Source organism: Rissa tridactyla, chromosome 16 (genome assembly GCF_028500815.1).
Source record: "Rissa tridactyla isolate bRisTri1 chromosome 16, bRisTri1.patW.cur.20221130, whole genome shotgun sequence".
Lineage (NCBI taxonomy): Eukaryota > Metazoa > Chordata > Aves > Charadriiformes > Laridae > Rissa > Rissa tridactyla.
The window spans coordinates 4,767,566-4,782,172 of NC_071481.1; the positions used below are offsets into that span (position 1 = coordinate 4,767,566).

Below are 14,607 nucleotides of genomic sequence, written 5' to 3' on the forward strand. Positions count from 1 at the left end.
AAGCAAGGTGAAAACCTTTTGTTCAAAAGGGTACTTCATTAGAAGTTCTCTAGGTGTGTGGTGGGTTGACCTTGGCTGGCACCGGGTGCCCACCAGGCTGCTCTCTCATCCCCCCTCCTCAGCAGAACAGGGGGAGAATACAAAATGAAAAAATCATGGGTCGAGATAAAGCCAGTTTATTAAAGAAAAGCAAAGGCCGTGCAGACAAGCGAAGGAAAACAGAAAGATTTATTCTCTACTTCCCATCAGCAGGCAATGTCCAGCCATTTCCTGGGAAGCAGGGCCTCAATATATGTAGCAGTTAATTGGGAAGACAAATGCCTTAACAAATCCCCCGACCTCCTCCTTTCTCTTGGCTTTTATTGCTGAGCCTGGTGTCATATGTTATGGACCATCCCTCTGGTCAGTTCAGGTCAGCTATCCTGGCTATGTCCCCTCCCAGCCTCTTGCCCACCCCAGGCCTACTGGCCTTTGGGGGCGAGACAGCCTTGATGTTACTCCAGCACTGCTCAGCGGTAGCCAAACCATTGGTGCTTTATCAACACCATTCTAGTTACAAATACAAAGCAGGGCACTAGGAGGGCTGCTGTGGGGAAAGTTAACTCCATCCCAGCCAGGCTCAACACAACGTGGCTGATTTCAGACCTATCAAGCCAGTATATCTCCTTTTTTCTTTTTTTTATATTAAATTAAGTCAGGCGTTCAAGTTCTCAAAAAGTAGTTTTGATTTCTTTTGATCTCAAATGTTTTACTTGATTTAAATTGTATATAAGGAAAGTCACAATTGCTGCTAATACTTACTGAAAATATTTTTTCTTCTCATAGGATCAGGAGACAAAGTCTTTGCTCTAGCAAGTTTTGAAGTAGAAAAGGCAAAACAATGAAGAGGTGCGTGAGGCTTGTGTCTCTCCGGTTATCAGCAGCATTGGACTCCTGTCATATTGCATTTGGTTTTTTCTATTTTTAACATGTTGGAAAAAAAAGAAAAGCAAAAGAAAAGCACCCAAACCTTAAACCTTTTGAGTTCTTAACCAGAAGATATGAAGTAAACAGCCTTAAGTGCACTTTGGAACCTTGCTGTCTGTACCCCTTAGTAGCATAAGCTCTGAGGCTGAACACTAAGTGGTACTCTAAAAACAAAAGCATGGTATGATTGTCTTTGGAAAGAATCGGCTATTCTGAACTTTTCTGAAGGTGTACTTCTCTAACTATTAAAATGTAATCTTTTTGCATGTGGTTTTAGCAAGGCGATCTTTTTCAGGAGCAGTCCTAATGAGCGAATGGTTTTTAGGGTGATTCTTCCAAGTTGCTCTCAAGTTATCTTAATTTTTGTTTGGACTCCCTATGGAGTAGTTTTTACTAGGAATGTGTAGAGGCTTTGGAAAAACTGACATAGTTTATTTGAAATGCCATCTTTCTACAAACTGTTTGCAGAAGTACCAAAATGAGACTGTACGCTGATCGCTGGCCCTGAGCTACATGTTTGCTGTGCACATGAATGAGCGCCATTGTGTCCTAGCCTTGACTGACAAACAATGGAAGCCCTGTAGGGAGGCTTCTGGAGTAATTTAACCTTGTGTATTGAAATGACAGAGAATTGCTAGGAAATGGCAATGAGAAGCCCTTTCTGTGACCTCTTACTTCAGGTCTGGGTGTATAACTACATGCTACCGTTATTTCCCAGTATTGCTCAGACAGCATGAAATAGCTTGCAAGTAGAAATGAGTTTTAAAAGGGGGAGGAAAGCTCTTGTTATGTGATCGGTGCAAGTGTTGCTCAGTGTATTTATCAGCTGGTCGTGCTGTGGAGAGGGGAGGGTCTGTGCCTCCACAGAGAAGCTACAATCCTGCATAATCTCTGCGTAGGAGGGTTTAAAATCTCATATTGTTGAGTTTTTACCTCTGAGTGTGAAGAAACTACTTGGGACTCTAGATGTGTTTAACTTCCTGATAAACTATTTTTTGTAAAATCAACATTGGGGATCTTGTTCTTAAAAGTACTGGCAGCTTCACACTTTCAGTACTTGTTAGCACTTTGACTGACCTGGTTGGAAGCCTATACTCCACTAAGAATTTTTTCAGCTTGAGAAATGTGCATTTCAGGTCTGCTCTACTCTTGGTATAAACTCAGGCGCTGATCTAATGATTTTGGCAACTCAAGGCATTTCTTAATTGAATTTTATACCTGTTCCTTTTTTATTTGACCATTAGCTAGAGAAAAGGGTATGGATAGAAACCCAAAACACTTCTGTGGTCATCTTAGCTGTTAATAATTGTATCTTTTTCCTCAGAAAGAACAGAAGAAGAGCTTGGTGTTTCCTTATGAGTGTTTCTTTGTCTGGAATTAGAAGCAGTAAATCATAAGTTCTTTAACACAATGTAGATGTATCTATTCAAACACAATGTAGATGTATCTATTCAGCTTACAGCTTCTAGCGGTAAAAAAAAAAAAGTAACTTCATGCTAACAAAAGTAATTTCCCTCTGTATCTGTGCAAAAGGGTTCAAACATAAGACAGTTTGGGGTCCTTTGGACTATATGTTTTAGCAGGGAGTTAACACTTCCTTTCTTTGGAGAGCTTCAGAAGTGGAGGAAGTGTTAGAAATTTCATTGGCAAAAGGAGTGTTTGCCTGTGAGCGTGTTGACGTGCTATTATTATCTGGCGCCCCTCAGAGAAAGTGTAACTTGCCACTCACAGAGCCAGTCACTTCCCCTTCCCATAAGGTGGGGCAGAAATGGACCAAAAGAAGAAAGCTACCATTTTGCTGCTTAAACTCCACAAATTATCTGTTTTTTTCTAAGTGATAAATTTATTTTTCTTTAAATGAGAGCGAAGTACAATAACCAAATGCCACAGTGGTTGATGTTAATTCTCCAGCAAATGACATTAAAAAGAGGTTAAACAGAGATCTCTACCTATATTGCTAAGGTGGTAGGTGTAGCTGGTTTTACTGATTGGGTATTTTTTGACAACATGTCTTATTTAAGTTCTAGGCATGTTTCTGAACTGATCTGTAAAATGTGATAACTGCCATCATAGTAAGTCTTTTGCTGGCGAGAAAAGGATGGTGATAATACTGGAAAGATCAGAAGAATTCCTAGGGAAAAAGTGATCTGCTTCCATCTTGTTAGTGCTTTGAATTATAAAAATCAAGAAATACGTATACTGAAAGGATGATACTGAATTGTTTTAGAATTAGTAATTGTTTATAAACTAGCTTTTAAACCCAAATGCATAGTTTCAGTTACAGTTTATGGTGGCATGTCTGTTTTTCGCAATAGTGGAGTTGGATCTGCATTTGTCAGCAGTGAAGGTGACCCACCGTTGTGAGTCATCCTGTGTGTAATGGAGTAGAACATCCATGTTTTACCTGTCAAATATATCTTAGGCTTTTATAGCTAAACTTGAGCTTCAGTGAGAACTACCATTAAACTGAGTGAGTGGAGCGGAAAGAGTCTTAAATTTAGACAGCCTATTGCAGTGTTAATCTCAGTGTCGCATAGTAGTTGCTTAGAAACTAAGTGGGTAGCATAGACTATAAACAGAAAATTAACATGATCAATTGTAATTTAGATTGCACTTATAGGGCAGAAATACCCTATAAATGAGCAAGTTCGTCTAATTGTAAGCTAGGACTAGAGTAAACTAGAAAATGTGGTTTTTTTAGAATGTATTTTTGATATCCTTCTGAAATCTTGTATTTTAGAAATGAAAGGATATACAGTATAGACAGCATAATTTGTTTTTCACTGATGGAAAATTTTTCTCTTTTTTTAAGCTTTTATTTAGATGGGATCTTTTGTCCATTATATCAGAACTATTTTCCTGTCTGGGGCAGTATTATGTTCTGTGACAAAGGCTGATTGCAGCTTTATAGCTGAGAGCGACTTACTAAAAGACGTTAATAGGCAGTCTAAAATTATTGAAAACAAAACAGTCCATGGGGACTGTAGCTGCCGCCCTTTCCTTTCTGCTCATTACTCGTGCTAAGTAACTCTTCTCCCCCTACACCCCTCAACCTGCTTGCAGCATTAGTATGTAAATTAAATCTCTCAGCACTACCACAGATTGCATTACGTTTACAGTATGGTAATATGGAAATGTTTTTCCTTGTAGTTTTTGAGGTGTACGTTTCCAGGAGAAACTTTTTTTAATTGATTTGGAATATGTCACGATTTTTTCAAAACTTCTGTACTGTCGGCAGTAGTAAAATTCCTCTTAAATTGATCCTTGATAGAATATCTTTTTAACCTTGCACTGCTCCTGCTCTTGAAAAGATCTATTGTGATTTAGATCGACAAAGATGAGATTGAGATCAATGACCAATATTATTCCAAGATTCAGCGTGTCAGGCCAGACTTCCCTTCTCAAAAGTTGTGAAGGGTGAGAAAGTAGCTCTAACCCAGTGACTGGATATGCCTTGGCTATAAATGTAACTTCACAAGGAAGCTCTTGCCAATATGAAGGTGTTTCATATGTTGACCCTAGCAAATAGTTATTCAAGTAACCTACTTGAAGTGGTTAGGTTAATTTTCAGAGGCATACTAAATTAATTGGTGTGCTGTGCTAAATATTTTGCCAAATAATCCTGAGATGTACTTCCAGTAGTATCTGCAGGGGCTGGAAAAAAAGTCCATAATCTATTTATTACAATAATCCTTTGCTCAAATAAAAGCTGGTAACAAAAGAACAGCTCTTAAATGAAAGCATTGTTTTGTGGCTTAACGTACAAGCTTGTGATGTTTGAGTTCCATCCCTGGTTCGGCATTAGGCCCAGGCGGATCACTTACTTTCTACACATCTTTCTCTCCAGGAGTGAAATACAGATTATGATACTTGACTATCGAGTGCTATGAAGTTGTTATTGATCATACATTGCTTTGAAGATTAAAAGTGCTTTGTTTTTTGTTTATCATTTTACTTCTGAAATAAGAATTGTAAAGTGCAGTAGCTTTAAACACATCAGCAAACTTGCCCAGAGTTCTTTTTGGCCATATGTAACCTCCCTTTTTTAATCTTCTTTCTCTATTGGGTGAATCTAGTCATTGTACTGATCTAAAAGAAAAAGTATTAGAGAGAAAATTGAAACTTCAAATGCTCTGTCTCTCTCTTGTCTTTGCTTGTATTATTTCCCTTCTTTGATCTTGAATGGAAAAGTAGCAAGTTTCTCTGTCTTAAAGGAAAAATACAAGATTTATTAAGAGATCCCTTAGTTTATTATGTTACCTGTCCTGTTAAAATCAAATTAATTTTGATAGAGAATTCTGTATTAATGATACCCGACTGACCAGGCATTTAAAGCTGTGTCATTAGTGACTGGAATGGTAGGCAAGTTAAAAATATATCCATTTGGGTTTGTTTCCATTATGGCCATTCCCTTCCTATATAAGGACAAATATAATTTTTACATTATAAAGAGATAAGTCATCCTGCAGTCATTTTTTCATTTCCCCACTTCCATCATTTAAAAATTATCCTCACTGAGTTCTGGGGAAGTCTTTTCTATTAGGGAAGTAAGCTTTTATTTCAATTCTGTCATCTTAGCTACCCATAAGAGAGGAATAGGGAGTGCTTGTACTGGAGTTTTTCTTTAGGAGTCATGGAAAATGTGACACCTTGCCTTGCTATGAGGTTGTAGGGGAGTTTTTTTAACTTTTAACTTAACAGGATTTTTATGCCTGTGAGGCAGAGGTGAGAATCACTGGACTTTAATGTTGCCCAAGATTTGTCTCCCATAACTTTTAAACATCCAGGCTTCCCACCTCAGTCAAGTGGGAGCGGCTGATGTTCAGAGCATCTGAAAAGGTAGCCTAAAGTATCTGGCACTATCTGACAGGATAAATAAAAATGTTTCAGAATGAGTAGTCTCTAAGGTCTTAAAAGAGGAAATACAGACATAAGGTTAGTGGATATAGCTATTTGTAAGGCATTGCTGTATCATGCACTGAAAGGTCTACTGTAATTTAACACACTAGTATGTTAATGATATATTTAATAGCAGATTTCTTTTTAAAACAAGTTCTAATCACTAATATCTTTTTTTTATCTTGCTATCATAATAGTTTGCTGCTTGATAATGTTTAGGATCATGTTTTCAACATGCCTCCAAAAATGGGTCAGTAATAATCTCAGATGTACTGAAAACCATCAGGCAGAACCACCTGCAAATCCTGTGGACAGAAGTGTTGATGTCTAGGTAAATAGCTTTTCTTTTGATTGTCCAGTTAATATCCCTGTAAGGTGGAGATAGAAATTAAGTTCTGTAATGTTGTCGTAAAAGAGTGTGTTTTGCAACTTTGTAAATACCAAATTTAATCTGGGAACACTTCTGGTTTTGAATAAAATACGCAGCCGAGAAGGTTTCTTACCATACAAGCTAAATCTGGATTAACAAAAAAAAGATTGTCGTAGCCTTTTTTACATTAAAGGACCTTTTTGTTCGTCCCTCAAAAATATCTCTGCATATCTCCTCGCTGCAGTCTGTAGAAACATTAAATATTGCAACTGAGGCAGCTGAACTATTTCTTTAATTTTCTAGTATAGTCTCTCTCATCCATGCAAGTTGTGGTCACCACTAGTCATGGAAATGTCGACTGACTGTTGTGAGCCTACATCATTTACTAGAGTGTCCCCAGTGTGCAAAGAGCTGATTGGTTAAACTGCATTTAATTGTCAGGAAACACTGTACTGTTTCTGCATCAGAGCGTGATTTTGATGGATTGGAATTGTCAGACTGAAGTCTGAAATATAAAAGATTACCAAAAGAAGAAAGATTCCACACTCAAAAACAATTCCCTCATTTGGGTACCACACACATCTTTGAGGGGAACAGAGTTTTCATTATTGTTGCATGTGGTTAAATCAGCTGGGTAATGAAAGCAGGTCTTGTGTGTGCAGATGCTGCTGGAAGCCCCTAATGAGAGGGAGATGCCAACAAATACAGAGGGACTTAGAGGGTGGAAGCAGCTGTACTGTGAAGGAATCCTAAATGAATTTCAGAGCTGATTAAGAAAGAATTGGAGATCAGAGAAGGACAGGGTGAATCGAGAGAATTTTTCTAAGTCAATCAGGGATTCAGAGAAGGTTTCATGAAGCGTTGGCTTACTAGGACAAACAGCAGCTTCGTGAAACAGAAGAGATTAGAAGCTATCAAAAAGAAAAATCCATTTAATCTGTTAGATTTTTATAAAATAATATCCAATCTTTATACAATACTTGCCCAGAGTTATTAGAAAGGGTTAACCTTTAGATAATTACACTTCCTAAAGTTCCCCGGCTGATGATAAGCTGTATTATGCCCATTTTGCAGTTGGGGCAAGTGGGGTGACAATTGGTAAGGTAACAGATTCTTTTTGTTTTCTTTGTGAAGGTCTGTGCGTTCCCATGAGACACTGACAATATTGCACTAAATCTGCTGCGGAGCTAGGAGTTAAGAGGTCTCGTGAGCATCTGTCGTGTCTTATGATGATAGAAGTGACTACTGTCATGGCAAGAGAGCACCTTGCTTGATAGTGACAAACTAAGGTGGGGCAGAAGCTGATTTAGACTCACTGTTCCAAGCAAATCTAAAATTCTCCAAGGGTGGAGGAAGCCTTATAGTATCTCTCTGCTAAAACCCTTTCTAAAGAAATGCAGGGTGTTAAATCGCTGCTATGTAAGATTGCGTTGTGCTGTTGTACAGTCACCCAGCGAAACTAGGAAAGCTAGACAGTAGTCATAAAATGGTGTTTTGCCCATGATGTTATCAGTAAGAAAACTCATACTATTGCAAAGATGCAAATGATGGCTTAATTATACGCTCCTACCAGCATAAGATGCTTTTAGATCTTTCCTTCAGACTCATGTACTGTGCTAATTAACAGTAATCCAACTGGCGGATCCCAGAGCAATGCTTCTGCATATTTTTTTCAGCTTACGCTGGAGCTCTTATGTTCTTTTCTTAAATAATTAATAATCATTAGTGCCTGCTGTGCTGTGGGTATGTGCTAGTGATCTCAGATCCCAGCATATTTGCACCATTCCTGTTGCTGTCAGCAGCCTGGGCTTGCTCGTTGTGGAGACTTTCATGTTAAGACCTTCATTAACTGGCAGTGGGGTATGGATTTCAGTGGCAGTGGGCTTTGATGTCATTAAGTAGCAAGCTGTTAAAGGAAGTGCCACCTATTTCATTACTGTGACTATTTTCATCCAATTAAGTTAAATACAGAGTAGAAAACAGATGCATTTTACTGAACAACGCTTAGTGCACGAAGCATTTTTTTATCTTTAGGAGTTTTATAGTTACCTTGCAGATCCCCTAATGCATATTACAGGTATGGAGCCTGGTGGGAAACCAAAATGCAGATGAGTGGTGGAGCAGGGATGAACCTTTGATGGCTTCTGCTGCTGCTTCTTTTTTTTTTTTTTAATCATTAACGTCTCTGAGTTCACTGTGGTTTTGCTCTGCCTCATTCTGTCTAGGGGGAGGATTACTTTATTTTTGAGTGCTTGGATGACCAAGTGGATATTCATTCTAGTTGGAGGTTCTCATATTAGCTGAGTTCAGCTGTGTTGAGTTTTGTGGTGTCTTTAACTCAGCATAGTGCTACTGAAAAGCAGACTCGTAACCTGTTTTAAAATTATTGTGATTTATCCGGAGAACTTGTGACCCTCAGCCTCGCCCTGCTGAACTGAGGGAACTCAGGGGGATGCTCCCCACCACGGCCTTTCAGCAGTTGTTCCTTCAGGCGAGCTGACAGCTGACCCCAGGGTCCGCCTTGCTCCGTGTACGGCCCCGTTGGCCGCTGCACGCCTTTCCCCCTCCGCCCCCGACGGGGCTCTCCCGGGGCCCCGCCTCGCCCTGCCCCTCGGTGGCTCGCCCCCGCCCCTTCCCCGCTTGGGCCCGCCCCGCGGCGGCCTGGCCCCGCCCCTTCCTGCCGGCCGGCGCTCGGGTGGTGCCTGCGGCGCCGCCGCTGCCCTGGGCGGCGGGAGGCGGCGGGTCCCTCCCCCGGAGCCGCCCCGGCACCTCCCTCCTCCCGCCCTGAGTCACGACGGAGGAGGCGGCCGCTTCGCTCCGCTCGGCTCCTCACGGTTCCGATCGACCCGCCCGGCCGCCGCCCGTTGCCGCAGGACCGCCGGGGCCGGCCCGGCCCCGCACGCAGGTGAGCGCGGCCGCCCTTTGTGCGCGGCGCCCGGCCCCGAACAAAGGCGCTCCCCCCCCACCCACGGGGCCGGGCCGCCGTTCCGCCGGCCCCGGGCCTCCACGCCTCTCCTCCGCCGGCTCCCGCGCCCCTTCCCTGGCCACGGCCACCCTCTCCGCGGGGCGCGGCGGCGGCCGAGGGCGCCGGCAGGCCGTGGGCCCCGCGGCACAGGTACGGGAGGTGCCTTTTTTAATTTTCTGGCATCATCTCTTACGTCATGTGGCACCCTGTTTGGCGGCGGCGGTGTCCCACCCCAGCAATGGCCGCATTTTTTGCGGCAGGTGAAGTCATTCCCACGTAAAGGCGTCGGGAGGGCAGGTGTCGCGACAGCAGGCGATAGAACACAACATCTGGACGGGCCGGCTCCGGGCAGCCCCGGGTTGTCTCACAAAAAGTGTGCGGTGCCGCCAGGCGCCCGGCCTTCGGTGTCCGACGCTGGTCACCCGCGTGGGAAAAATGCCTCTTGGCCGGTATTTAATAGAGGGGGAGGTAATTTCTATATTGGCTAAAAATTGTGTTTCTAGAGCATGTGAAGCAGCACTCCATAACTTTCCATTTAGTGTACAGATAGACAGTATTTGTTGGTACACAGTAGTTCTGTATCTCTCGGAAAGGTACATGAGAGAATTAACAGCATCATTTCCCAAATCAGAATACATCGCTACTCCAGAGAGCAGATGAGAGATGATACTAGTTTGCACTTAACATCCAGATGTGCTTTGTCATGGTATATTTGCTTTTCAGACTTGCATTTGCCTTCTCTTCAAGAAAAGACTATTTTGCTCTGTTGTATATCATCTTTTATTTGACCGTTCCTCATCTTGGCACATTGAACAAATTAAGCTTTGATGCTCTGCGAGATGAGAGCAAGACATTCTGCAGATGTGGTGGTTTAAAAAGAAAAACCAACCACCAAACTCCAAAAAAAACCCAACAGACATTGGAGGCAAGTTAGGTATTCTGATAGGCAAGTTCAGTTTTCTGATCTGAGTTGGCCCCAGTATGGTGATAGGCATGTCTGTTGAGTGTTTTACAAACATAAAATTTTGGTTTTGTAAATATATTTATTTTTTTGTCATCCACTGAATTTCCAAGCTGTCATCTTCTTTTGCCCTTGGTAATTTTGGAGCTTGTGTATGATGTGAAATAGCCTGCTGAAGGAGAACCACTGGAAATGGTGAAAAGTGAGGCTAAACTGTGTACTGTGTGGTTATTTTGAAAGTGAGGGTATTTAAGGTGAGAGAGCATACAGAAAGCTACCTATTACTACTTTTTTTTTTTTTAATTCAGACTTATTTGCTTATCAATCCAAAAGCTACTTTTGCCTTGATAAACAGATTCAGCTGGAAAATGGTGTCAGGTGTATTTGAGATACACTGGAGTTGCTTCATGTTGACATTAGCTAAAAAACCATCTCTTTTATTGTATCTCTGGCATCTTGGTAGAAATCAGCAGCTTCTTCAGTATAATTTAGATTTGCATGCTCTCTTAAATAATGTGGTGCATCGTAATAGTGTAAATCTACAAGGAAGCATCTAGGATTGAACAAATGCAAGAGCAAAAGCCAGTGTGAAGAAGTTAACTTGGTTGGCTGAAGTTTTATGGCTTAGCTAAAATTGCTTCAAAGCAGTAGTTCTCTCTTAGTTCATTTTAAGCACTGCAACAGAAATTATGAAAAGTTATATGGGACATAAAAGTGCTTTCAGGATTCTTTTTGATACTCAAGTGGGAACTCACCAGGAAAATCATCCCATAGCCTGCCAGGAGTCATTGTAATAAATACGTATCAGGTACCCCCCAGCTGGGGTGTGCCTGAATGCCTGGGCAGTTGTGTGCAGGAGCTCCATGTACCGCACAGGCAGTGTAGGGGTGGTGGGGAGAGAGGGTTATTTCTCACCATGCAAATTGAAGCGTCTTAATGAGAACTGGTTAATACTTATACGTTTCACTAGATATATAACATAATAATGTTAAGTATTAGAGTTGCGCAGAAAACAAGTTCTGAATCCCAGTTTTATGGGAAATCTGTAGTTGTATCAATTTCTGCAACTTCCTTCCTTCCCTCGTTCAAGATTTTAAGAGTACTGTAACTTTGCAAGAGGAGAGAGGTTTCCAAAGTAATTTGGGTTATTTTCTAAACAAAACCAAAAGTGAACTGAAACAAAACGTACGTTTTGTAATTGCAAACATTGATATACATCTATTGCTAAAAATTCCAAGTCATCCTGCAGTCGCATGCAGCCAGATAAAGCTAACATCTGTATGTGTTTGGTATGGTGAAACTAATGTTAAAGGTTGATGCTTTGCCTAGGAAACAACTTGTGTGAAATCGATTTACTTATTTTAGCTTAATATGAGTTCGTTCCTCTCCAGAATGTTTATCATCTGTAACCAACACAAACGTCTATGATTTATAGTAAGTATTTCAATTCTTAAGTTTGTTGTTGACTGCAAAGCATCCCTTCTGAGCATCTGACCTAGTTTTAAGCATCAAAAATGAACCCAAGTGCTGTGCATACAGAGAGGCAGCAGGCTTTTGGGGGCTGCTGTTCAATGTGCTTGGAGAAACTTCCAGTAGGGTTGGGGGTTTTTTTTGTTGTTGTTTTTTTTTTTTTTCCAAAACAGAAGGATTGGGCATCTTCAGAAATATTTCTATACATGCGGATGCAAAACTGTTATTTCTTTTTATTGCAAGCTGTCATCAGATTGGATTTCCTGCTGAAATGCAATAAGGACAGTAGCAGCTGTTACATCTGTACCATACCATTGTGTACATAGTGCAGAAGTGACTGAACCCTATGTTAATGTTTTTAATTGGAAAAATTGTAATCCTAATAAATATGCCAAATGTTTATATTCCTAGGGGTTGGTAGAAGTCTTACAGCTAGAAGGTGTTTATAATTCAATTTTCAGATAGTGAGAGTAAATTACTTTTTCTGCTGTGCTTACAAAGGTGTTTATAGTCAGGATGGTGAAGCTGATTGACCATGTTCTTTATTTAAACTATCAATGTACTTCTGGAATGGTATGGTGGGATATTCAGTCAAAAATAAACCTTAATTTGTAATAAGATAGATGTCAAAAAATCATAATGTTTGATAGTTTTAATTGAGTCCTCTTTAAAAAAAGCACTTAGTCCTGTATGTTTTTCCCATAGACTAACTGAAATCCATCATGTAAGATTCTCTGAATGTATACATATATATTTTTTTTATTTATTTTTGTTCTTGGTGTTAAACCACATAAGCAGAAATCATACATAATTCATAATGCCTTTAAAAAAAAGACAGAGATGAATTTTTGTTCAGTTTGAGTGTTCCGGTTTGCTGGAAGAGTACCCATTAATTTAATTCCAGTAAAGCTATTGCATGTATACAAGTATGTGAATAGTCCCAGAAGGTGTTTATGTTTTGATGCTGATGTACACCAAAGACGTAAATTGTTGGAATGAAATCATTTTGTCACCTGTTGCACATGCTAAGAAATGTTGGTAGTCCAATGGTCTTAATGGTTGGTAGTCTAATGATGTACGTGGGAGGAATGATACATAAATAGTTTTTGAATGTACTAAAACCTTTTTACCAACAAACTCAATTTCACTTAGGAAAAAAAACTCAAAACATTTTGTTTACTGTTGTTGATGCTGTTGTATCTCTGAGAATGGATGAGACTTACAGTTCTTTTTCCCTTTAAAGAGCTGTGGCCTGTCCGTGAACTTCGATTGGCGTAAGAAGGCAGATAGACCAGAACGAGCAAAACTACAGAGTGTTAATAGGTGAGAAGAAACCAAAGATCAGAAAAATTACCAAAAATCAATAGTTGGTAATTGAATAAGGAGAACGCTCTTCTGAATCTGGTGTTTATTTTCAGACTCAGTGTTGGGGAAGCATTATATAACAAATGCTTAAAAAAGTGAGGAAAGTTAATTTCTTGTTTCTGCTCGCTATTGGTGATTTGACAGAATATTACAGTGCTTATGTGTGGTTTAAATGTCCATGTGAACTTAGGAAGTGTAATCATACTTCTTGATTTCCATTAAGTATTTTCAAGGTTTTACAGAATATCAAATCTGCCAAGTCTATTTTTGGGTTTTTTTCTTATTTTTTTAGAAAGTGATATATTATAATGATTAATGCTATTTTAAAAACAAACAAACCCTACAGCCTAAAAATCTCATCAGGAGATAAACTGCCATGAAAAAACCCTAAAATTTTCAACTTCTTGCATTATTGGAATTCCTGTCACTGACTAATTAGCTACTGATTGGGGAATAGGAATGGAGCTAATAGATTGTACAACTGTTGCGCTTGCCTCGGGTTGTTCTGTTTTATTTTCTGTGAATATGTGGACCAAGAATTTATGTGATTTTTTTCAGAAAGTCCATTTTCTCTGTGTTATGAGGGTAACTAACAAATAGGGAAGCAACTTAAGTAATCAACTCTGTTTATGACCATGACCAGGTTCTGAAACTTTCTGACTCAGTTTATCCTTCTATAAAATTAGTTGACTGCTTCACAAGAATGTTAAGATGTTTAATTAAAGTGTAATTGTTTTGCCTCTGAACTCATCCAGGCCCTGATTCAATACACATTGAAGTTGGTGAGGAGCTTTTAATTAATTTCATTGAGCTTTAAGTAAGTATACGTGTACGCACGCCCATCTACACTTAAAGGAAACATGACCTAAATTTTTGCAGCAGAGTTTCTGTAGAGCAGTAGCATAAATACTGAAAAGATTTCAAGTAAGCTACCAATGGAAGGTTTTTTTGTTGAAATGAGAAGGGGCTAGTGCAAATGCAGGGATCTCTGGTGCCTGTTGCCATACTAATGTAATTTTAATAGAGTTACCTAACTTTGAGTGTGCTGGAGGTGTTGTGGAAAACTGCAAGTTCCGTTGTGTCCTGACAGCTTGCTCAGTTGGTCAGCGGAGGCAATATCAGACTTCAAGATAAACACAGTAACTGAATGTTTATGCAAAAATGATCAGCAATGATGCACTTAAAATATAATTAACTTTAGGAGTTGATGCCAAATTGGGAAAAATGGGAGCATTCATATCTGCTTAGCTGCTTTTTTTCAGGAATGTCTGTAGATGCCAAATAATACTCATTGGTTTATGTGGAATTCGTGAAAGGTTTTGCTTGACTTCAGAGGTCAGAAACATCAGGTTTTTGAAACAGAACTTTTCTGACTGACAATTTAGTCAGCAGGTATAGGGGACTCGGCAAAATAAACCTTTCACAATTCGCATAAAACTGTTTGCAACGGTTTTCTTAATGTTTCACTGTCATGATTCTTAGTTCACTAGGTCTTACAAAATATGTGTTAAACCTTAAATAAAATTCTGTATGTGTAATAGTGTGTGTGTGAGGAAATACAACTTTGGCACCTTGTTCTTGATATATCTATTTAATTGTTCTCAGTAGCTG

The 14,607-nt window shown here is 39.9% G+C and overlaps 1 protein-coding gene across 5 annotated transcripts in view; it reads left to right on the plus strand.

Annotated features, from left to right (window-relative positions):
* Window positions 1-14,607, plus strand: part of LZIC (leucine zipper and CTNNBIP1 domain containing) — a 31,770-nt gene that overhangs the window by 6,772 nt on the left and 10,391 nt on the right. For 2 of the 5 annotated variants that reach the window (XM_054222302.1, XM_054222303.1), the window contains exons 7-8: window positions 826-888; window positions 12,875-12,954. In XM_054222302.1, the coding sequence (XP_054078277.1) occupies window positions 826-884 (59 nt within the window). In that variant the 3' untranslated portion in view covers window positions 885-888; window positions 12,875-12,954. Of the gene's footprint in view, window positions 1-825; window positions 889-6,062; window positions 6,376-7,369; window positions 7,464-12,874; window positions 12,955-14,607 lie in introns of those variants that run through there. The other 3 variants (XR_008469484.1, XM_054222305.1, XM_054222306.1) reach the window with 3 other exon arrangements.